General features: G+C 47.8%; 1 protein-coding gene and 1 long non-coding RNA gene across 2 annotated transcripts; both read left to right on the top strand.

Annotated features, from left to right (window-relative positions):
- Positions 1–215: 215 nt before the first annotated feature.
- On the top strand, positions 216–12,588 carry irs2b (insulin receptor substrate 2b). The gene is made up of 2 exons (XM_040201501.2): positions 216–4,643; positions 10,221–12,588. Exons 1-2 carry the CDS (start codon positions 1,304–1,306, stop codon positions 10,223–10,225), a joined length of 3,345 nt encoding a protein of 1,114 aa, XP_040057435.2. The 5' UTR covers positions 216–1,303; the 3' UTR covers positions 10,226–12,588.
- Positions 12,589–15,550: 2,962 nt separating this feature from the next.
- Positions 15,551–20,244, top strand: LOC144388742 (uncharacterized). Its single transcript, XR_013452967.1, has 2 exons — positions 15,551–15,654; positions 18,436–20,244. It is a non-coding gene; the product is annotated as an uncharacterized LOC144388742 (long non-coding RNA).
- The last annotated feature ends 5,223 nt before the right edge of the window (positions 20,245–25,467 follow it).

Below are 25,467 nucleotides of genomic sequence, written 5' to 3' on the forward strand. Positions count from 1 at the left end.
CAGTCACTTTTCTCAGTGTTGGGCAGGAAGATGTGACCTCATTCCGCTCAGGAAGTAGAAGGTTATTGGCTGTCACGTACACGCTCCCATCCCCACCGCACCGCGGTTCCCACTGGCTCCCGCATCATTACGCACGTTGACGCACGAAGATCAGGAGAATATTTTTGCGTCATCATGGTTTTTTTTTGTTGTTGTCTTTTTTTTTTTTTACATAACCATATGTGGGTCATTACTCGGTTTCACTGATAGGGGGAGGTCTTTTTCTTGTACCTTCAGCGTTGCGCGGTGTAGATTCTGCCACGCGCCGTCACCTCAAAGCGGACAGCAACTGCATTTCACGCAGCTCCACGGAAACAAGTGTGAAAGAAGTGGTTGACTGCGTTACGCAATAAATCCCCCCGCGTTACGTCGGCTCCGTGCAGCGTGTCTAGCTGGTGGTCGTAGTCCCACAAGCGACGCACCGTCAACGTTTCAGTCCGTCCACGGAGCCGCAGTCCCGACCAGGCGATGCTTGTTTACCGGGGGAGGAGGACAGGAAGTGCTCCCTCTACGGACATCGTTAAATATGGACACACGGTTGTGGAAGAACAATGATAAACTAAAGGGGAATAAAACAAGAACTATGTTCACCTTGGTTCCGAAAAAAAGGACACGGATTGTCATACATTACGCATAATAAACATAATAAACACATATTCCTTGTACTGTGTGCATATAATAGGTACTCATTACTACTTATTCCGTTTTGTAATATGCCGTAATCCAGTGACGCAGGGGGAACGGGAATATTTCGTTTGGCATATTTAGAAAAATCACAGTAGTCAAATGCTGGATCACAGGACCAGCTGCTATAAATAAAGACTGCGCTCAAACGCGTCGGAAGGGGGCAGCGCGGCGGCGGTGGGGGGGGGGGGGGGGGGTCTCCTCCGCCCCTCTCACTCCAGCGTTCACCACGTTTCCACCAATGAGCCCAATGAGCCGAGCGCGCACCGCCCACTGGCGATGTGTGTAGTTTCTCTCCTCCTTCCCGTTGCTTTTTTTTTCTTTCTTTTACAACAGGATTGGATTTGTAGATCGTCACATGTTGTTTCCCCTCCTCGCTCCGGGTGCTAGCAGACATGTGTTATTTATTGCTCAGCTGTGGGACGAGACGAACGCACGGCGCAACCGGCTCTGGAAATACAGAGGATTAGAATAAAGATTTTATTATTATTATTATTTTTTTTTAAAGCGCGTCGCTTCTTTTTCGGCAACTCGAGTAGAGGAGAAGCGCCGCGTCTCCGATCAGCGACCCGCGCAGAGAATGGCGAGTCCGCCAAACGCGGGAGATCCGCCGCTGTCGCCCGGTAACGCGAACGCGAGCCAGAAAATCAAGAAGTGCGGATATCTCAAGAAGCAGAAGCACGGACACAAGCGCTTTTTCGTCCTCAGGGAGCCGAGCGACGGTCTGCCCGCCCGACTGGAGTACTACGAGAGCGAGAAGAAATGGAAAAACAAGTCGGCCGCCAAGAGGGTTATTCCTCTGGACTGCTGCCTGAACATCAACAAGAGAGCCGACGCCAAACACAAATATCTGATCGCGCTCTACACCAAGGACGAGTACTTCGCCGTGGCGGCGGAGAGCGAGCCGGAGCAGGAGAGCTGGCACCGGGTGCTGACGGACTCCATGGCCGAGGGGAAAGTGTACGACGGGTCGGCGGCGTCCAACTCCGCGTCCTCGCTGGTCGGCTTCGACGAGGCGAGCTGCGGCGTGATCGCGCCGCTCTCCGCCGCCTACAAGGAGATGTGGCAAGTGAACCTGAAGTCCAAAGGCTTGGGGCAGAGCCGGAACCTGACCGGCGTGTACCGGCTCTGCCTCTCGAGCCGCACCATCAGCTTCGTCAAGCTCAACTCCGAGGTCGCCTCCGTCGTTTTGCAGCTGATGAACATCCGCAGGTGCGGTCATTCTGACAGTTTTTTCTTCATCGAGGTCGGGCGTTCCGCGACCACGGGCCCGGGGGAGTTTTGGATGCAGGCCGACGACTCCGTGGTGGCGCAAAACATCCACGAAACTATCCTGGAGGCGATGAAAGCCATGAAGGAGCTGTCGGAATTCCGCCCGCGCAGCAAAAGCCAGTCGTCCGGCACCAACCCCATCTCGGTTCCCACACGGAGGCACCTGAACCACCACCCGCCCCCTAGCCAGACTGGGCTCCCCCGGCGGTCGCGCACCGACATCGCGGCCATGACCTCCCCTGTGAGCAAATTCTCCTCGTGTCGAATACGCACGGCCAGCGAGGGCGATGGCACCATGGCGCGCCCCATGTCGGTGACCGGCAGCCCTCTGAGCCCGGGGGTCCGCAGGACCCTCCTGACCAGATCCCACACGATTTCCATGCGCCCTTGTCGGACGTTTGAATCTTCCTCCCTCCAGCACAGCAAGTCCATGTCCATGCCCCGATCGCCCACCCCGCCCATAGCCTCCAACGGCTTGGGGAATGTGTCCTCCTGCCCGGACAGCGGTGCCCCTCGCCCCTCCAGCTGCACGGCCTCCTTCTCCGGCTCCCCCAGTGATGCAGGTTTCATATCAAGTGAGGAGTATGGCTCGAGCCCGGCAGACGCACGGGACCCGAGATTGCTGCTCACCTTACGCAGCAACACTCCCGAGTCCCTCAAAGCTGACACCCCCCCCTCCCGGGACGGCAGTGAGCTCGAGGGCTACATGGTGATGGAGCGGCAGAATGGTTACCGCCGGCTAGCGGAGCTGGACAAGGCTCACCGAAAGCGAACATACTCCCTCACTACCCCCCGCCAGCAGAGAGGCCCCCCCCAAGTATCGTCCGCCTCTCTGGATGAGTATACTCTAATGAGGGCCACTTACAACAGTGGAAGCCAGGCTTCCCGAAGATGTCACACTAGCTCCCCCAAAGGCGTCCATCCTGAGGATATCAGGGACGTTCAGATCAGCGCTGGCGGTCCCCGAGGTGACAGCGGCTATATGCCCATGATGCCGGGTGTGGCGGCGCAGTCCCCGTGGTCCAGGCATGACCCGTATATGCCGATGAGCCCCATGTGCGTCTCCGCGCCAAAGCAGATCATAAACCCCCGCTCGCACTCGTCAGCGGGCCTGACCCCACACACGGACTCCCCCGGGAGTGTCTCTCTGGAGGACAGTGGCTATATGCGGATGCTTTGCGGAACCAAGATGTCGGTGGAGAGCACCGATGGAAAGCTCACTAACGGAGAGTACCTGAACATGTCACCTGTTGACCCCCTCACACCCCCGGACTACATCCTTAGTTCTCCAGGGGGAGATCCCCACCCCCAGCAACATCACAAACAGCCTTATTCTTACAGCTCTCTGCCGCGTTCACTCAAAGGCCAGTTGCAGCGCAATGGGTCCACAGACAAAGACCAGTATGTGTTGATGTGTTTACAGGGACAGCGGATCGAGGAGGAGTCCAACTACTGTCCTGTCACTCCGGGAGACTCTGTGGCCAGCAGATCACCGGTGGTACCGAGCAACCATTCCTCTGCCCCGTCTCCTCTCAGAGCTGCTCGGGTAGATGGAGGTGTGGTGCACCACAGTCGGTTGCGCCGCCCCACCCGCTTGGCTCTGGAATCCCTCAGAACACTACCGTGTATGAGCGAACACCCGCTTCCCTCAGAGCCACGCAGCCCTGGGGAGTACATAAACATTGACTATAGTAGTGCTGCTCACGACCTGCTTGCATCCACAGTGTCGGCAAGCTCTGTGAGTTCAATGTGTGCAGAGGAGGGATCGCTTGCACTCTCAGACTATGCTAATATTGACGTCGGCTCCCCGGGTCACCTTGACTCACAGCTGCACAGGGGTTCTCCCACTGAGAGGCGCTTGAACCAAACGCCCGAAGTCTTGGCTTGTCCTAGTCTGGTGAACGCCCAAGTAGAGGAGCAAAAAAGCCCAGAGAGGCAGGCAGAGGAGAGGGGGATGGTGGAGGAATATCAACAGCAGGTGAGCCTGGTGCGTCAGCCTGCTCCAGTCAAGGATGACTACACCGAGATGACTTTCAGTCCACTGCCTCTGGCAACTGCGCCTCTACCTGCTGTCCGCAGCACTGAAGATGCTCCCCTCCCCACCAGCCTGGCCGCCGGTGTCAAGAGACTCAGCCTCGAGAGCAGCATTGTCAACGGGGGTCCCCCTTCGCAAGTGGACTCCTTTCTCCTGGGGGGTCCGTCGCTATCCGTCACCCTCGTCGATCCACACAGAGGGGCCAAAGTGATCCGGGCTGACCCTCAGGGGCGTCGGCGGCACAGCTCTGAGACCTTCTCCTCCACCACCACCGTCACCCCGGTGTGCCCGTCCTTCGCTCACGACACTAAGCGGCACAGCTCTGCCTCCGTGGAGAATGTATCCCACGCTGTCTGCAGCTCCGAGGGGTCCGACGAGGACTACGGCAGCAACAGCCCCATGTGCAGGGAGATGTCAGCCGGTTATCAAAATGGACTGAACTACATTGCCTTAAATTTGATGGAGGGAAACCTCGGAGGATGCCGGTTAGGGGGCTGTGATGGACTCCTGACGTTCAAGACGACAGCCTGTGGCTGCAAGGGGGGCCTGAATGGCTTCAACACCATCCCCTACGCCAGCATGGGATTCAAGGAGACGGCCACTGCTGTGAAAGGTGAGTGTTTTCCGTGTGCCAGAAAAATTCATTCATGCAGTAGACTTTCATTCATGAAGGGAGTGGTGTCAGGGCTTAGGAGTAGGATAGAGATCCGCCTCAGGGCCACTGTGCTCTGCAGAGAAAGGCTACTCGTTGCTAAGCAGCGCTGCTGAGCATACTTTCATTCAAAGTTGAGTATAATGGGTATTTCTTTAAAGACCAACATCAGCTTTATTTATTCATGTTTCTACAGTTTCATTTAGTGTTTGACTGGTTATGGATTGAAACCACTCACTCTGGTTAGTTATTAGTCAAAGTGACCACTAATGGCATGGCTAACAACATGACAGCTATGTTTGTTTAACATTATCAGCGGGCGGGCTACACACATGTGTGTGTTAGAACAGCATGAGTCCGAAAAGTTCCCGGAGCCTGGGGGAGCAAAGTTGTTGTGAACCTTGCTGTTGGGTGTAGGCTGCGATGTTAAGACAGGATTAGTCGCCTCCCCGTCACACCCATGACGCATTGGTGAATCTGACGGTCGTTCCACGCGGTTCACATGCTCCCTGATCCTTGTGAAACTGCCGAGCTATTAGAGCACATGCACAAACAAGAATGTTTCCCTCCAAATAAAAGCTGATCTTCTTCAAGGAAAACCGCCTCCGTCTTTCCAATTCAGTGGGTTATTTGCCTTGGGTGGATTTTATTTTGTAACGTTTTATTTTGAAAAGTTGTGGCCGGATGTAATCGCTGCTGCTGCTGTGTCTTCCCGTGAATGGTCCGCTCTAGTCTCCCCCCCCCCCCCTCAGTGACGCAGTTTTATTCCACGTCAGTATTTTGAAAAACCTCCGGTGTGATCCGGTGACGCATGCGCGCTGCACGTGATGCGCACGTGGGAGCAGCTGAGGCTGCGTCTCTGCGTCTCTGCCTCTTCCTTTCGCAACCGAGTTGCAGCTTTTATAAGGCCGGTGTGCATGTGAATGAGCCGTGAAATCCTTTTTAGGGTGTTTTGTTGGGAGGGGAAACGTTGCCATGAAAATATTGCCTTTCACACCATTTTTGTCGGCCATTTTCCCCCCGGTGATGAAATACAAGAGTTTAATTGCCGTTTGCGGCTTCACAACCTAGTCGTCCCTTCTTTGTCTCCTCCGGCTCTGCTGGCTCTCTGAGTGCAGCCAGCGGGGGGCTGGAGGAGGAGGCCGGGGGGGTTCGGTGCAAGTCATCGTGTTCCCCAGAAAAACAAGTGAGTCAGTTGTTTATCAGTTGTCAGGTTCTGGGTTTCAGGGCTGGAATGCGGGCCGTGTGCAAAGGTTGCCGGGAGAGGTGAATGCACCCTTGTTTTTCTAACCTGGTGGGATGGACTCTGAGAGGACGGGTGTGGGGGGGTTTAGAAGAATCTTTCTTTCTTTTTTTTTACTCTCAGCCACTTCACAGACACCCTGAAGAATTTGTTTTCCAAAGAAAGGGGCCACTCACTCGTGTTATTGTGGTGTAAATTAGTGGACAGTGTCCTTGTGAGTATATTAAGCCTGCTCTCGTCAGTCACTATTTATTACAGACTCAGATGTAGGAGACATCTTGGTCTGTATGAAATAGCATACGAGTCATCAACCATGAGCCACAAGGACTAAAGTCACGGCGACAGTCGCGTTTAAACACATATGACCGGCATCTGGCACACGCATGTATTGGACTTCAATGGATCCAGTAAAAGGGCTCAAATACTGCATTTCTCTCTCCACTGAGGTTACAAGAGCAGGGCAGGAACGATGGTGAAAGATGCATTACTTGTTGTTGTTTTTTTTCATGTACAACAAAAGTAGAGAATTGAGCCGTCAGTGAGGGGGAGGAGTAAGAAGGAAAGGAAGAAAGGAAACGCAGAAAGAGATAAAGATCATTCCAGTGAGGGTTGAACTTTGCTACTGCATTCGCGTAAATTACTGATCAGGGACGTGTCATTGATACTCGCATCAAAACGCAAACACGCTTGTGTTGCTTGTGTGTGTGAGAGGATAAAGCGGGCGTGACTGTTCACTACCAGATGAAAGGCTGCGCCGCATTCTCTGCTCATCACCGGCTGAACTATTGTTGCAGTGCACGGACGTTACAGGAACAGGAAATGGGAGCATTAGGGAGTCAAATGACCTGCCAGGGTTTTCATATGGCGCCGTGAGCCGAGCGGTTCAACTGTCGTTGTTTGGCTCTTGGCAGTGACGTCATGGGGGGGGGGGGCGGAGGGGTGCACGCCTTCTGGCCCTGTTGGCAATGTCAGTTACTTGACCTTTGAACTGGCGCTGTGTGCTACTGTGCGTGTCTGTGTGTGTTGCAATGGGGGGGCCGGGAGGCAAATCCACACACCACCTTTTCTTTTCCTTCTTCCATTCTCTCCTCATCGCACCTCCCTTTGTTTTAGTCGATCTGTCCACTTCTTCTCTTTCCTCCGTGATTGTTGCTTTATGCCATTCCACCCCCCCCCCACACTTTGGTCCTTGTCTATCTAATGTGTCTCTCTCTCTGGCTAAACGGTGCAGACGGACTCACGCTCTCCACGCCTTTCATTTGTGGGCTCAGACTGTCTCACCATCACCCAAACACACACACACACACACAGTAATGCCCACTTTGTCTGTGCGTCTTCCTGTCGTGTACGCAGCCATCAGCAGATGGCAGAGGGAGTTTGGGGGGGGGGGGGGGGGGGGGGTCAGGGCTTTTGCACCTGCCCTGCCAAGCAGTCCTCACTGGTTATCAGGCTCTGCAGAAGAGAGTGACAATACTCTAATGAGTGGCCACCATCTGCCACAACAACAACAGGGAGAAGGTGGGGGTGTGGCCGACCACTTTCAAGAAGCCAAATCCCCCGACCGACCGACCCCCCCCCCCCGGCAGAATATTTTATCGCAAGGGGGAACCGGAGAAACGCTTCCGTCAATTACTTTGATTATTTGGCTTTCAGGAACATTCCGTCTTCCTCCCCACTGGTTTTGTAACCCTCTCCCCTACAGGTACACACAAACAAACACAGGGCGCCGGGCCTTCTGGTACATAACTCTCTGAGTAAAATAGGGCGGGATGAAAAGTCAACAATTTATATGCCCGATTAAGCTTGGAGTAAATAAAGGTTACGTTCCCTTCAGGATTATACGTAGTTGAGTAACTTGCTTTGTCCTGAGAAGGAAGACGATAGAGAGATTATGTGTGTGACATGAGTGCAGCGATTGAATGACGAGTTCTTCCCTTTCGGTCGGACAAAACATTTTGATTCAACAGCTTTGACTCACTGTTGTTTATTTCACAATTTGCACACTCGTTGTGGACCAAATAGAAAATGATCAAATAGCTGGTAGGCGGTTGCAACCCTTCCTTCTTTAGCATTTTATTCTGAGGGAAAAAATGAGATTATCTGGAACACGTGTCAATGAGTCAACAGGATAACAGAGTTAACTTGTTTTTGTTTTGTTGGTTCAGGCAGCGGTGTGGGAGGTCAGAGGTGACGAGTCAGTGTCGGTTCGGAGGAGCACCGCTGTAGATCAGGGAGGAGGCGGCGGGGAAGGAATGTAAAGCGAGCACATCTGAGCGAGGAAGCCTGCTCGTAACATCTGTTTACGTTGCTCGCGGAAACTCATTTTCTAGCGTTACCGCTCAGCTGAGAATCCTCTGCCGTTGTTGCTTTTCAGAAATACAGTCAGAGAAGTGTGTGTGTGTGTGTGTGTCCTAATCCTCAATGGAGCATGGCTAAATTTAGCCTGTTAGATCTAAATAAATAATGATGTGTGTGCGTGTGTGTGTGCGCGCGCGTTGGGACAGCAGGCACAGGGAGGGGCCGAGTGGTGTGTGCATGTGCTCCAAAAAGAGAGGAGGGGTAGAAGCCATTGGGTTCATTTCCCCCGCTGGACCAAAGCTCCCTTCTGTCAATCCCACCCCCAAATCTCTCTGCCCGCCCACCCTTTTCTCCAATGGCCATGTGTTTGAATAGCTGTGTGTGTGTGTGTGTGTGTGTGTGTGTGTGTGTGTGTGTGGTCGGTCTGTCCCCATACGGCACATTGTCTAGTTGCACTATTGCTTGTTCATACAATAATAATGACAATGCTGATCTGTACATGGCTACAGCTGCTCACACGTCTCAGCCAGCAGTGATTCATTTCTCCTTCCCGGCACATCGCACTAATTCTCACCCAAGTGTCGGCCAATGCCTGGCGCAGCCCCCTCAGAAACACACGCACACAGATTATTATGGACCGGTGGTCCCATGACCTCACTGCATTCCCAGTCTCCTCTGTCAGGTTTATTCTGTTGCTGTGGTTTTTTCCACAACGTGCAGCCCCGGTGTTTTTTCTATTTTCTCCTGTTTCAATAGCGAGACACAGTTAAGCCAGCACAGGTGGCCTCAGGAGGATAATCTATTTGAACTGTTTTACATTTTTCTAAATGATCTGGTTGCATAGTTTTGCATGCCACACATCCCTGAGGATGTGTGAAAAAACAACAGCCTATTCCAAGACCCTCCCTCCCCCCCATCCCCCCCACTACGTGATGTTTTGGACATTTGCAAGTGTTGCGTCAAGTGTCTGTAAAGTATTGACATCAGCCTTTTGACGTATATTTATAGGCCAAAGACAGAAAACAGATGTGTGTGTGTGTGTGTGTGTGTGTGTGTGTGTGTGTGTGTGTGTGTGTGTGTGTGTGTGTGTGTGTGTGTGTGTGTGTGTGTGTGTGTGTGCGCGTACGTTTATGGAGGGGTAGTTGAGTCTGAATGAAAGGCCTGTTTTAGAAAATGACCATGACATCCAGCTTTGTGCAAACAGCTCTTGTTCGTAGCTGGGTTAGGGAGGAGGGAGAGGAGACGGAGAATCAGGGAAGAAATACAGCGCGTGTTTGTGTGTTTGTGTGTGTGTGTGTGTTTGTGTCAGCCAAGACTTCCGCTCTCATTTGCCAGCTCTGCATGCAAATGAAACCTCACAAACAAGCACACCGGGGCAAGGGTCGGCCCCGCTTTCCACTGGGAGAAATGGGACACTGTGAAGACGCGGGGTTTATGGTATGAGAAAGCACACAGCTGTGCCGTGCCTGGGAGTGGACCTGGCATTCTGTAGTTTATTTAACTTTACTAGGTGTGCGATCGAGAATACCTGTGTGAATGTTTGTCGCCGCGTGGGACTGTTGCCGTGTCTTTCGCTGTCATTGGAGACCGTCCCGTGTCAGCTGCTTCGCGCTAAATGCCACTCTGTTTTTCCCCTCGCCATGAAAGCACCTGCCACTTCAGTGACTACCAGCTGAGCAATATACACACACACACACACACACACACACACACACACACACACACACACACACACACACACACGCAAGCTGCTGGGAGAGCACTTTTTCCTTACTTGGTAACAGAGTGGGGGTATCCATTTGAACCCCCCCCCCCCTCCCTTCCCTTCTACTGCTCCGTAATAAATCACATAAACTGTATGTGCACACACTTAAATCAAGTTTCAGATGGGAGTATTGACCAACAAATCTCTTTCAGTTAGATTAAACTTCAGGTCTGTAAATCACATGACAAGAAACTCACTTGTGTTTTTTTTTTCCTCCTCCCTCTTCTTTCAGAATGAAGGCTCCCCTCCTCTTCCCTCTTCCTCCTGCGAACGGAGGATTTCACTGCAGCCGAGGGATGATGTTGCCACAGCGACAGCTGGACCATACGCTGCAGTCGATGCCCTTTGACCTCTTTGCCAGCTTTGAGGGTCCCGAGGACGGCCATCCCCATGGAAACACGGACACTTGACCTATGCCCCTGGCTCCAAATCTTCCCTACGCTTTTCTCGGAACCAAAACATTCAGACGCTAATTCTGGAGTTGTACTAGATTACTTAACAAATAGCAAGAACTTAAAGACTATTACCTCTAACCACAGATACTTAACTATTTATCTCTGTGCATAGGCCTGCAAAATCATTCTGCGGTTTAATGTTATTTTAATTATTATTATTATTATTATCATTCTTACACTTTCAACTGGTCTTTTGTGGTCAGATCCACTCACCTGAAAATCTGTGAACCACGCTTGCAGAGGAAAGTGTGCACACACATACACGCAAAAAACCTTTCATGCATACAGATTACATATATTTATTTATTTATCGTGTATGTATGCATTTAATGAAGTGTGTGTGTGTGAGAATTTGTATACAGATTGTACTGCAAAAGAACCGGCATTTATGAACATTTAAAGATAAAAGTTAACATTTTGCTAAAAAAAAAAGAAGAAAAAAAAAAACTACCTCAGCAAAACCCAGGTTGGTACCAATTATATATGAAATATTTATTTATTTTAAGAGGTGAATGGTTTTTTTTTTTTTTTTTTGAATCACCAATCCAAAGCCTTACTCAAGCCATCAGCCCCAATCTGATGGTCCCTTTTAAGTTTGGACCTATAAACACGCAGTATATCAAAGTGTGAACCGATCGTTTTGTAGACTGAATGTTCACCAGAGCCGAAGGAGAGACGACCTCTCTGAGATTAAGTTCTTTCTCTCCCCATCATTTATGACAGGATTATGTATTAAAGATCCAGAGTAATATATTTATTAATATGCCTGAAAAAGAGGATGCGTGCGCTAGCCTAATACCCAGAGGACTTTAGACGGGTACCCGACATTGCATTGCATAACTCATGAATGCAGGTGAAGTGAGACACACACACACACACAGTGCAGCATGAACCAGGTCCAACTGGACCTGACCACCAGATCTGTGGCCTGTCTGAGCCCAAGTCTCGGCACCTTTATACACTTTACGTACAAAGCCACTGTTCACCTGTGATATCCTGCACAAACCACATACCTTGCAGGAAGTTATGACCTGTCAGGAAAAGGGACGGAGGACATGAATGTTAGGAGTTATTTGTACAAAGTAACTTGACAGCTCAGAATCTTAAGTTTTCTCACCTGATGCCTCATCGCGGAGCTCTCGCGGTTGGCTGTGAGATGCAGACGTTGCTGGGCAATGCATGACGCGGTCGGACGCTCGATGGCTTGAAACCACTTTGGGCTGAGAGAGAGAGACGCGCCAGTGCTAATGCATGGTCTTGCACTTACAAACTTTCCAGATTGTAACACAAGACACATTGAATGTAATACGTGCTGTGTTCCGGGCTTGGGAACACACGACCCGACAAAAAAACCCAGTAACTGCAAGAATAACCACGAAACGCGCAACGGTACTGAAGCGAAACTAAGACGCAGACACAAGCCTCTCTTTCTTCTTTTGAATTCACTGGTACTTAACTGTTGCAACATACTGTAAATAGCGACCGATAAATTGCATCTAAACAAACGCTTAGAAACTTTGAGAAATGTTAAGTTAAATAACTTATGTTGTTTGTACTGTACATAGTATGTGTTTGAGTGCATTTTATGATACAAAACACTAATTAAGTTATAGGCTAACCAGTATGGTTTGGCTTAGATTTTTTTTAAACAAGAGATTGTCTTGTGAAAACGATGCCACTACGGAGACATTTTCTAATGCTGTAATTCTGAAAAAAAAGATTTAAAGAGAAATCAATACTTCACAAAATTAATTTTTGTTACTTAGGTACAACACAAATGGCATATATGCAATATTTACACTTTTGAAAAATTAGTTTACAAGATGTACCAAATGTATAAATACTGTTAATAATGTTTGTTAAACCTTTAAATTTGTGAATTTCTTTCTCCAAATTTGATTTTTTGCTAATCAAGCCTCTTGGTGTTTTGAGCAGTGTTTTTGCATTTGGATAATGTTTCACGGTTTTATTCCGCATCTAAAGGTTACAATATGGATTTCTCTTGCTGTGTCTTTCATTGTGAATACTTCATATCTTGCATATTGTGATGCTACTAAGAGATGCTGATTTCAACTTAGTTCATTGCTTTAGATTGTATTGATTCTTTATAGACACATGCAATAAATAATGATGTTATTTAAGAAAGCCATTTGCCTCTGTGTTTCCGTTCTCCAGTCTCTCTCTCCTCCACATCACAAACACGCCTTCGCTTTTCATCTTTACAATACAATATTACAACAGGCCCTCGCCGGAGCAGATGTTTCAATTCAGCTTTCTGTCTCTTTCATTAAGAAAACTCATATTGGGAAAGGGAGGATGTGTCTAGATTGCTCTTTCATTTCCCATGTCCCTCCTTGTTTTTAAAGCCCTGCTCCCTATTGAGCAAGAGAAACTGGGTGTCGGCCTAGCCTAGCGTTGCCTCCAGCATTAGCATTGTTATTGTTTTTCTGTGCTTCACTCCCGGTCGCAGTCCCCACCCCCAGCCACAGCAATTACACCGGCGTGTTGAAACAGCCCCTGGACCTGGGAGGGAGAAAATGATAGAGTTATAGGGTTATGATTTCTGCACCCTCGCACATATGATGTCAGATTATTCTCTCTCACAGCCTTACTAATTAAAATGGCAATTGATGCTAAGAAATTGTTCTAATTGTCTGGCGAGGGGTCCATGTTTGCATGGGTGGTCGGGCTGGCTTTTAGGTTGCATGTGCTGGGTGGGGGGGCATGAGTGGTTTGTTCTTAAGTATGTGTGCAGGAGAGATGGACAGGAACACAAAGAAGGGACAGGTTGTAAAGAAAAGTGCAGGTTAACTGCAAGAGGAAGAGCTGAGTGGGAGCCCGGTGGACACAGTTGTCTCTGTAGCATACGCAAAAGGAAGCTGATGAGAGCAAAGTATGACATATTCTCCGTAAACCAAATTTCATCCCTCACTGGTTTCTTCATTGCTCCTGTTCTCTGTCTTGCTTCTGAAGTTTGATTAAAGGTTCTAATTATCTCGTTAAATTGTAAAGAAGGGATAGTGAGTAAGCTGCAGGCCATTAGTCTCTCTGTCTGTCACCTCCATCCTTCACTGCTCACTATCAAAGACTGAACAGGGGAAAGAACCAATCACAATACTTGCATTACTCTGAAAGAGTCAAAGAGAAGATGAGATGCCCTTATGCACCATGCAAATCACTATTACAGTAAGATAATGCAAACTCACCCAGCCAGCCAGCTAGTGTGTGTGTGAGTGCTTGTGTATGCCTGTGACATGTGCGTGTGTGCGTGTGTGTGTGTGGGGGGGGCGTGTTTGTCAGGCGGGGAGCTCGGCCATGCAACAGCGGATTGGTCCATATGAGCGTAAAGTGGCCAGTAGCCCCAGGGAGTCATCAGCCTTATGGACAGAGACCTGCAGTAGCTCCACAGGAAATGGCATGTTTCCGGAAAGCTGTCTGGGACACGGCCACTAATGTAGTGCGTGTGTGTAGCTGTGTGTGTGTGTGTGTTTGTGTGCTTTTGAAAGGATTTGTGCATGTCCCCTACAACAACAGTCTTTAATTGGTTTGTGCGATCGGCCTCGGCTGATGTGCAACATCATTTCTCTCAAACAAGGTTACTTTGAACAGAAACACATAACATACACAAAGCTATGTGTATTTTTCCTTAAAAACAACATGCACATCGTAATGTCCATGAGGCGAAACCTTGCCCTCGATGCCGCTTGATGAATGCAGTCTCGTAGTTTTATTGCATGCTACACTTTGAGATGGGAGCAATAAAAGCTCGGATGCAACGGTACCACGTGAATTGAGCGACATGTCTGGTATCGCAATGCTACAATTTAAATCAGACATAAGAGACTAATTAACAAAAGCAGAGAGACACCATGAAATGTTTGAATTATTTTCCAATATTTAAGTTGACAAACTGGACACACAGGTGACAACACAAAAAGGGCAAAAAGAGTAGAATGATTTCCTTTATCTCATCACAGGCCAAACAATTGTTTTTCCTCCGGCTCGCTGAAGATGTGGTCTGGTCCCCAGCAGATTGATCTACATTCATCCCCCGATATTTCCTCCAGATCTAACAAGGAGGAATACAAACACTTTGGCACACGGGATCCTTTTCATCATTTTTTAATGTATTCTGCTTAGTGGAGAATGGAAGAGGGGCTCAAGGGGGGGTGGGGCATGACACACCTTCCGTATGTGACTCTTGTCTGCTGTGTGTGTGTTCTGGGGTGTATCGCCGGTCTCTCTTTAACTGTGTGTAGCTATTCGAATAGTGCCTCCTGCATGTACGCGTTTACGGCATGGTGGGGTCGCTATCACCATCTTATCGCTCACTCTCTCCCTCAAACACACACACGCACACACACGCACACACGCACACACGCACACCGGAGCACGCTTGTGTCATCCTTTCAGTTCTGCATAATCGACCAGAAGAGGTTTGGTAAACAAGTAAGTTAACTTCCTCTTTCCAGTGAAATGCGATAATGCAGTAACGTTCCTTCGATTTCAAATTCACTCACACGCACACACAGACACACATACAGTACAACTAACCAAAACACCTTTTGTATACTGTCAATAACAAAATAAATATATTGTACATACATGAGCTAAGCCTGTCTATATCAAGATGTATTTTATTCATGAAGTAGACAGAATGGACGGTGGGGTTCAGGCGGATGTTTTCCAACATCATGCTTAATCAAAGTTTCATGTTTAACTAATAGTTAAAAGCGGAGCGTCTCTTTAGCTTTCCTACCAGGACCCTGAAAGCAAAAGACACTTCAGTAAGTATTGTTCTTCATGTGTTTTATGGGAGTGCATGTTGTGCACTAGCATGAACTAGAGTGTGTTTGTCCTTGTAAATAGCCGGTGAATGAGTGTTTGGTCAGCCTGTTCAGCAGACACCCCCGGTTGTTTTCCAGGTATAATGTTCTCACGCTTCTTGTGCATCTCTTGTTTCTCACGCTGACTGCTGCTGCTGTAATCCCTTCCAACACGTGCACATGCACGCAAACACACGTAAACACACACACACACACACACTTAGACACACTGCCCCGCCCCTTTTTACCTGAACAAAAATCCTCCTCACACTGTCTCACACACCCCTTCCTGTTGCTGATGATAGAGAGGCGGCCGCCACATAAGTCACCTGCAGGACCAACGCACGAGGGAACAAGTCAGTGGTGAAGAGGCAGAAGCAGGAGGGTAAGAGAGGTCAGAGGGAGCTTGGGGACTGGGGTCTCTTACCTACGCACCCCCTGGGGGGAGGGCAGGTAGGAGATGGGGAAATGTAAAGGAACCGAGGCGATGAGCTCATGCTCTCTGCTGGCCCCGCCCACTGTAACGTGACTCATACATAGCAGGTGCGTCAGCTTGTGTGTTCCCAGCTGCGGGTCAGTTTAGGGTGTGTCCTCATTACACCGCTGGGAAACATGTTTCTTCAAGCACAGGTAGAGCTATTCATCATACTAGTGTTTCAACAGCTTTGTCGCTTTACTGCGCCGCTGCTCGGCCTCGTCGAACGTGACTGTGAGCAGCAGAAGAATATGACAAACAACGTTCCCCGAGCTCATATTTAGAAAACAGTAGCCCTGCAGAGTGTATGATGTAAGGATTACAACTGTGTAAACTCCTGAGTACGCAGTCCCATGAGTGTTAATGAGCTGCATTTGTGCGTTTCGTTTGCCGATCAAACTCAAACCTCAGATGTAACGCGTGTCATACTCACTGGAAAGGAAAATCCATTACCCTGGTTGTATATATTAATTGAATCATCCATTTGGAACAGGTGTCCTATCTGGAGCATCTGATGAATAAATAAAAATCAGTCAATCTCATTCAAACTCATTTGGTTACTTTGCACTAATGTGCCAGTGTTCTGTGTGAATCCTTTCTGAAGGAATATACGCATCAACATCTTTCATCACTAATTTGTCTTTATTCTTTTATGAAATGGGGGGGGGGGACAACGTACTTGTTCATGAGCCCACCAGGCAATGGGCTGTTTGTTGCTGTTGTCAGATTCTTGTACCTCTAACAGTTTGGAATATTACCCGTGCAAAGTGTCACAACCTCAAAGAGCATGATTTTTAAGGGAGAACAACTATTAGTATTGTGTTCGCGAGAATAGTGGAACTTTTAAATTCCCATCTCAGAGACTTTAATTTGTCCCTTATATTCAAGAAAATCCCAGAAAGATTTATTTTGAGACCAATAGACGTAGAATTAATGTTAATGCGACCTATTGGTACTGCTGTACATCTGTGTAATCTCTCCGTACACTTCTTTCTTTACCCCACTTGTTCTTAAAATGTATTTGTCATCGATGACCTGTTGTTGCATGGTTCCGTTTGTGTTGCCTCTATCTCCATTTTCCTAATCTCTGATAATGGTAATAGCTCAAGGCTCTTGTCTTATCTCGCCGCTTTCGTATGACGCAGAGCAAAGAGCAAGGACACGCGGTTCCTACACCCGTAGAATCACCGATGAATGACTCGTTCGTTTTTCAAATGTTTCCATATTTGAGACCAATGCGTAGAACGAGAGCCGAAGGAAAATGCTCTGCATGTATGTTCACATTTACATTTAGAGTTATAACACCTCTGGTAAGAAAATACATATTTAGCTTGCAAATTGACCCCCGCGTGAGGTCATGTGTGTGTTTAAGCGTGTGTCTGTGTGAGAGGGTCACCCACAGAAACACACAAGCAAGTGACAAACAGGATAAGTGCAGCAGAGAGCAGAGCTTACGTTGTGAGGGGGGGGGCTCATCTGGGGACCACCACATCATTACAATGTTCATTGGCAACATTAACAAAATTGGATTGACCAAATATGTGTTGTTTGGCTTCTCCTGTATCAGCGTAATGAAAGCTGTTCTCCATCCCGGAGATCTCACAGCAGGTTTACTGAGCGCTCCAAAGACATTGACACCGTCTGGAAGTGGGCCATCAGTTTCCTTCAATCACCCTAATGTGGAGGGCTGTGCGGCTGACAGCCGCACATAGGCGAGCGATACCCCTCCCCCCGGCGCTAATAAACAAACACGCAGCCTCCCCCAGCCCCCCCAGGTGGTCTCAGTCAACAGATTGAATGGAGCGTCACTCATTGATGGATCAAAAGAAAGGCCGTCCGCCCATCGCTCATCCCCTCTTCCCCTCGTCCTGTCCTCTCCCGGCTCCTGTTCTCTGGCGTCTCTCGCTGATCCACCCATTCTCGTTTAGCCCTGTCCTCAACGGGGGGGCACGAGACCTCATGGCTCACCAGCCCCTCCCTGCTGGGACCAATCGAGGTCCCCTCGTGCCTGTGGTGACGGATGACACATACAGCCACTTGTTTCTTTGCTAATTCATCGTTGCTCCCTCATGTATGCACTCTTATTTTCAGATAACATCAAACTCAGTTCCCATATTCTGTACAGATGCATAAATGGGCTCTATAATTAAGTGTTTTTTTTAGATGTAGCTAGATGTCCTGTACACTTGTTTAATTTACATGGACCATATAATCATGGAAAGTATAATAGTATCCCGCAGAAATACACAATGTTCAACATGAACCTATTTTTGCTGTTTGAACATCGAGCACACAATTTGAAATCGCAATCTCGGAGGACACATGTCGCGTAATGAAAAACAGAACTATATGTGTCCACAGTTACCTCCCTTTACCCTGATGCTGTCACATGAGACAGACGATGTGGCATGTTTCTCTGATCTTTTAACGACAAATAACAACAATTTGTCTGCCTTCCCTGGCAGTTTGTTGCACTTTGTGGTATTAATCTATTTATATATAAAATAGGACCAAGTAACTTACTGCCTGTATGCATTATGCACGAGATGGAATAACCCAAGTCATTGCGAATAGGTGAACAAAACCAACAAGCCAGACCTGATTACATTGATTAGACCAAATACCAAATAAAAAAACCTCCTTGATGAATCAATGTTTCACAATTAAATACCGTTTCTCACTTTTTAATAGGCTGAATGGGCGGCTAAAGAGTGCAGGCGAGCGTCGACAGGACTGGACAACCGTTGTCTCACAACCACGGACTTGACACGGAGGACTAGAAATACGTCAGTATGCTTCAACCAAAGTGTGTGATGGATGAACGAACAGCGTCTCACGTTTCCTTCCTCCAGACCTATTTAACGCCACAACGGATCAGTTCCTGCAGCCTGCCGTAACTGACAAGCCAACATTCCCACCCCCATTCCACACAGGGAACGACCAGGTGTGCAGGGGTAGGAAAGTGAGGAGGGTTTAAACTTCCTGCATTTACTCATCCTCCCTGCAGTGCACGAGCCTTCGAGCAACAACTGTCTGGAAGAGAGCCTGACGGAGCAGAAGAGCATCAGAGGCCTGAGCACAGAGCACCACAACAGCTGTAATGAAAAGCAGAGACGGAGGGAGAGTAGGCCAGTAAAAAACTCCGCTCTCCACCGCTTCAACCACACCAGAGAACCCCCCCGGTTTACCCTTAACAGCAACAAGCTGTTTTTCTACAACTACTTGTGGCTGCTTTCCTTTCTCTTTTACATCCCCCCCTCCCCCCTACTTCTTCTCTTTGGATCCCTGCTACACTGGGCTCTCTCGCCCGTCTTTCTTTCTTCTTTCCCCTGAGCATGAAAGCCCGAAAGCCTGAAAGCCTGATAGGTTTTTCTCCCTCCGAGCCCCAGCAGAGCAACAACACATTCCTGTCCGCATTCCAGCCTGAGGAAAAACAGTCCGGAACATAATAAACGGCCAAGCACGTCATTTGTTTTTAAATCCACTTGCTCGCTGGAACAAAGCTGTGCCGGGAAAGAGGAGGTGGGGGGGGGGGCAGAACTTGGCAAATGTGCATAAGAGAAAGAGACAGTTAGAGGGATGTGTTTGTGTTTACACAAGTCTACGTGAATGTGTGTTTTTCTGTTTTTCTCTGTGGTAATGGCGGCCTGGACGAGCTTACCCCAACAATAAACCGCACGGACTCCACCCAACGCCGCTACTTGAAATACATGTGACGAGAAAAGAAAAATAGACACTTGTGGCGGACACCCTCGGATCAGCTCACGTCTCCAGCAGTGCAGCCCGTCAGCACATACAGCGTGTGTTCCTATCGGGGCCGTTGTCCTCTCCTGCCCGATGACGCTCGGTCCAACTTGTGTCGTTCCTCTCGTGCACTTCAGGTCACAGGAAAATCCCCAGATCCATCATGACCTTGTTTGGGCGACCTGACCTCTCGGTTCTTGCTGTGCAAACACACACACTGGACAATGGCACACGAAGTCAGAGAAACACGTGCACATATTTGGCTGCACACACAATAATTATCATCGGGAGCTGATAAGAGGAGTGATAGACTACGGAGACCAAGTCCCTGTGACAGAGGGTTGAAGGTCAGGCCAGTTTTAATGGAGAGTTTTGACCTTGGTGGATCCACGGGCAGAGAGCCTTTTGACCTCCACATCCTGCCCCCAACAATATCACTTTCAAAAAAAAAAAAGGTTCATTACTTGAGTGTAACTTATTTTTGCATCTCCATCCTTTCTGAGCACCGTGGACTGGCGTTAGAAAAGTAGACTTTTCATCTAGTTTGAAGTATGCATACCTTCTCACAGAACATTCTGTTCTTATGAAGACCCGTGTACGTGTGGGGCATACGCATGGTTTTATATTGTCTCGACAGGAAATTACATGGCCTTTTCTGAGAAGTATTTTATTATTTATTTCAGGATTTTCCAGTAGGAACGATGATTGACTTGTATTGTTGATCGGCAGGGGGGCAAAAATAAAGAATAACACAAAGCCTGATCTTTAATATCTTCCTGAAAGCAGCTCTGACACACAAAGATGAGCCACTGGTCCAATTGTGGGGGATCTCACACACACAACATCAAAAAGGCCAAAGTTTAACAACCCAGCTATAAAGCAGCAGTTGTTACAGACCACTTTTATATGACCCAATATCACACGACCACTCAGCGAGGACTTGAGGGAGCGATAACTTGTGTCATTAATGACCACTGTTTATTCTGCCTCTTGACCTGGACATCTCTCGTGAAAGAGGTAGAAAGAAAGCGAGCTGGACGCATCTCCCCCTCTTCTTCACCGTGCAGCCCAATGGCTTTACCAACCTCCTTCTTCTGCGTGCTTGACCACACACACACACACACACACACACACTTATTGATACTTATTTATGATGCTGTTTATCTTGGAAACAAATACTGCTATTTGATTAGAGGCAACAACAACATACAAGGAGTTATTCAAAAGCAGAAAGCAGGTTCGCTTTTTTCTTTTTCTGTGTCGGTCCGTCGTTTTCACTCGCTCCTCAGTGGGTCTCACCCCGCTGCTTGTTTTCCCCTGTAGTGGTCTTGATGTTGTAATCCACACCTGGAAAGGCGCCAAGCAGGTCTCCAGACACCTGCGTCAGACCGACTGGGAAAAACAAGAGTGAAAAGAACAGATCCCACTCCCTTCATCCCTCTGCTCCCTTTCTCTGTCTGTCTGTGTCCCTCTGCCCCAGTGACCCTGTGCTCAACGTGACACTTAAATGGGTCATGTGACTTCCTTCCTGTTGTTTTCACCCTAGGGTCAGTCTGTTTGAGGATCATTGTATCCACCGCCCCCTCCAACCCCCCTCTGCTTAATAAACACAATCTTAAAATCTCAATATCTTTGGCTGCCCTGCTCTTTCGCACACAGACAGCCACATGGAGAACGGGGGAGAGGGGGAGAGAGGGGGAGCGGTAGTACTCTGCTGAATCTGATTGAACTTTAGAGGAACTCAAGGACCACGCTCTACCCCTCTTTATGGTGCTCTCCAGCTGACCTTTGAGTCTGGAGAGGACGGCAATCGGTGGGGGGGTTGGGGGGGGGGTGATGGTCTCTTGTTATGGCTTACTCAAATAAAGAACACTATTTCAGGTCCACACAATGGCCACTATGAGCATCCGTTGGCCCCCAGCTGATACCGCAGTCCTCTTAGCACCACAGCTTATTTATGATTGCGTGTTCTGCAGGTTAGTCTGTATTTTATACATCAACTTTAGTTGTCCAGGGCAACTGTTATTTTTAGCTTTGAATGGGCGCTCAGTGACGTACAAAGCGACCCAATCCAAGGTCATCAAAACAGAAAATGCACCCGCAATCTCTCTGGATTTCGACATTGTCAGAGGCCCTGCTATCTCACAGTTTCCCCGCAGCAGCAGGCTTCTGTTTCTATCCAAGCCAAATTCACGGCACTTTGCCGATTCGGAACGGGCGTCAGAGGGCTCACAGTGATTTCAGAGGGTTGTCATGGTTACGGATAAGGCCGTGTGTGTTATCACTCTACTCTGCTTTGCAAAGCACATGGCTATGAATTGTAGTATAAAAGCGTGTGTGTGTGTGTGTGTGTGTGTGTGTGTGACTTTGGCTACTCATGCATGTGTGTACACAGTGGTAGCGTCACAGGTTGCGTAAACAGAATTCTTGAGGAAAAATAAAGGACATTTGTGCGATGAGAGTTATGCTCAGTGAACGTGTCACTGAGTTCATAGGGACCTCTACAAAGTTTTTTTTTGGGGGGGGGGGCAGACACTTTCCATGTCTATGAGTGAGGAACACTGTGTTGCTCCAAGTTTAATCTTCCTCTGTGTGTGCGTGTGGCAAACGCTTCAGCGCGCGTTCTCCAAACTGTTTCGGCAGCCCGGGGGGAACGCGAGGTGCTAAGCAGTCCAAATTAAACCCGCCTTCAGCTGCGTAACGTTCTGTCCCCAAACCGGGAACGCTCAGCCTCCTGGCACACTGACAAACAGAAGTTTGAGTGCTTCTCAACACCTTCTTCCCGCAGAGCAAGGTGACCTTCTATTGTCATGTCAGCCGTTTGTTCGAGGCCTGAGAGGACGACTTTCTCCTTGTGAAGTGTGTGTCGTGCATGTGTGAGATATTTTCCAAAAATGTAACATTTGTGTGCAACATCTGTAAAAATAATTGGACTTTCTGCAACAGCTTTATGCAAACACTGCTGGCTAAAACTGTTTGCTAATGTCATGCAAGCTTTGCAGCTGGGTGACTGAATAGGTGATGGTCCACCTCAAGCCCACAACAATAACACAGTACAATATTGTGTTGATAAAACATAAACCCTGAGCCAAGATAATCCACATTCACACAACATGTTGATCAACCGATCGAACGGGAAAAACACAGCCTTCAAAACGTCTTCTCGTCAGGTTTGTCATTGTGACGTTTGTGAAAACGTTACTGTTAAAGGTAATAAAGTGTGCTTCTTGATTGCTGATAAAGTGCGTGTGTTTTAGAGGAGCTACAAACAGGGAGTACTGCATGAAAACAGAGCAAACATGTTAATGCCTCAAAGAATGTGGCTACATGCCCGGAAACCAGCCACGACGTTTCAACAGCGAGTAGAAGTTCAGCCCGTTACCCCCCGAGCTGTGCGCTGGAATGTGGAGGAGCTGCTGTATGTGACGGTGGGGCTTCTGCAAGTTCCAAAACACGCTCACTGTCTGGACCATGTCAATGTCCTTTTTCTTGTTATTTGTCTTGTCGTGCGTAGCCTCATTGTTTTACTGTCCATTGTTGTGCACCAACCGCCATGTCAAATTCCATGTATTCTAACATATTTTGGCAATAAATGTTCCTGATTCCTGATATACCCGTACAATGAAAATGCAGCGACGTGGAGGATAACGGGTAAGTGTGTGCGCGACAAAGAAAGTTTTATTAGAGATTAAGAAAAACTAAATGAATTGCTTGTGCAATAAGTCGTTGATCACTTTGCAGAACTGAATCCCATAAAAGTGTGTAAGGTTCCCGACACTGACAGACGATTGCTGTTTGTTCCTTGTTTCTAACTGTCGGTCGGCCTTTGTTACCTTTAACCACGATGACCGTTTCCTATAATGAACTACGTCGTTTAGGTGGCTGAATTTTCGAAGAAACTGGCAAATGACGCAAATCAACAAAAACGCTTGCGTCGGTTGTTGTGGACGCCAATGGATAATATGACGTCATTTGGTTTCTAAAGGACATATTATGTCCAAAACATGCGGAGAGTAATAACTTGGATTTTGACAACCTGCTTGTAGCACTGTTTAGGTTCCCTAACTACCATTATTGCTGTTCTTCCCTCATGTTTCTTGTAAACAATTCCCCAATAGCATGATGGTGCTAACCTTACCACTCATCACCTGACTCACGAGACCAAGCACAAAAATAAACAACTCATATTACACCTGGATTGAAACCTTATGTTAAACAGGGTCGTTGTAGCGCAGGGGCTAGAGAAGGTGTGCTGGGAAGCACAAGGTTGGTGGTTCGAGTCCAGGCTGCCCCATGTTCCATGGCGAAGTGTCCCTGAGCAAGACACCTAACCCCTAATTGCTCCCCGGGCAAAAATGTGAAAAACCATGGGTTTAAAGTGTAATGTAAGTCGCTTTGGATAAAAGCGTCTGCTAAATGACCTGTGATGTAATGTAAATACACAAAATTCCTGTTTGATATTTTGTCTGTGTCTGTTGAGCAGAAGTTGTCAAAATGTCTGGATCGCAATATCGAGAAGACAATAGACACTCGTGAGGATTCATTACAAGTAAGGTGTTATAAAATGGCCAACTGTGATCTTTAACAATTATTTCATTCTGTCTTTCTAAACTATTTCTCACAAGAGGAAGCCTCTAAGCCTCAAATGTCTTGGAAGCAAAAGTCTGAAATGTTTTTAAATGATTGTCATTACTAAAATGTGTTTTGGATATATTCATCCTCTCCCAACCCCCCATCGAGTGTCCCTACCAGCTGGGTTGTAACGGCCACGTGGAAGGGCAGTGCTGTAAAGTGCAACACTTTAATTCAAGCACACTCAAAACATTGCAGATGTGGTTCACTTCAGCTTTGTGTTTACTTTTATAATACTTTGTACAAATACATAATACGGCAAATCCAACTGTTTAATCCAAACCTTTTTTCTTATACCTTATACTTATACTTATATATAAAGAGCAGCTATCCCAATGAGACAGGAATTAGATGGCCAAGGATTTGAAATAGCCTGAGTGATCCTGTGTGTGTGTGTGTGTGCGTGTGTGTGTGCTTGAGTCACCTCCCCGTTTGGAACAGAAGAGCCTCGTGCTTTGCTGGCTGTATATTCATATAAAGATTTAGTGGGGATTTGCTGATTAGGAGCAGACCGCTCTGATAAGATGAGAACCATCACTTGATATGACATGAGGTGGAATGGAGCCATTACTAATACACACCTCACATGAAGAGTAATGACTACATGGATAAATATCATTTCTTAGGCCGGTGATGCTAATATGCTTCTAAACGCATGTGCCGGCGGGCTCGCCGTTGAAGATGTAACTTCAACAGCCTTTCTGTCTTTAATTATAATAAGATATTTGGAACAAATGAAAACAAACATCTTTCTCAATGCCAGAGTCGTGCTATTCAACCATCATGCAAATGCGCACACACATATGACGTCTCTAGTTTCCACACACAATCAAAAATACTGGCTAGTGCGCGTGGTTGTGGGTGTTGTGTGTATTTTTGAGCTTGTCAGGTCTTAACCTTTAATTCTCCTGACAGACCATAAATACCGATGGCTTGTGGGTGATTCGTAGGTAAATTAAAGGGCCATGCATCTCATTGTTGCACCTCCTCTGTCACTCATACGTAGGAGTCAACCCATGCTAATTCAATTACTTATATCTCTTAAGTAGGGCAATTATAGGATTTAATTGGTTGGCGAGTGGTTGATTAGATAGTTAACACAAGCTTGATTAGAAAGGTGCTACAGCGTTTTCTCTAATCTTTCATTTTACAGCTGACAGCGGAGACGAATGAAGCAAGAAAGCTTGGCCACCACACAAAGGCGAGGCCCACCAGACGAGGCCCAGCCACTCCTCACGCTCCCCCCTCGTCCAGGCGTTGTTGCTGGCAGAGCGTTTGCTTACTCCTGAGATTTTACCGTATAAATGTCCTGAATTCGTGGGATGCATAATTAATCGCACTCACTAA

This window comes from Gasterosteus aculeatus, chromosome 16, assembly GCF_964276395.1.
Source record: "Gasterosteus aculeatus chromosome 16, fGasAcu3.hap1.1, whole genome shotgun sequence".
NCBI classification, from domain to species: domain Eukaryota; kingdom Metazoa; phylum Chordata; class Actinopteri; order Perciformes; family Gasterosteidae; genus Gasterosteus; species Gasterosteus aculeatus.

Coding starts and splice junctions, on each gene's coding strand:
- irs2b (XM_040201501.2), top strand. CDS start 1,304: ATGGCGAGTCCGCCAAACGCGGGAGATCCGCCGCTGTCGCCCGGTAAC.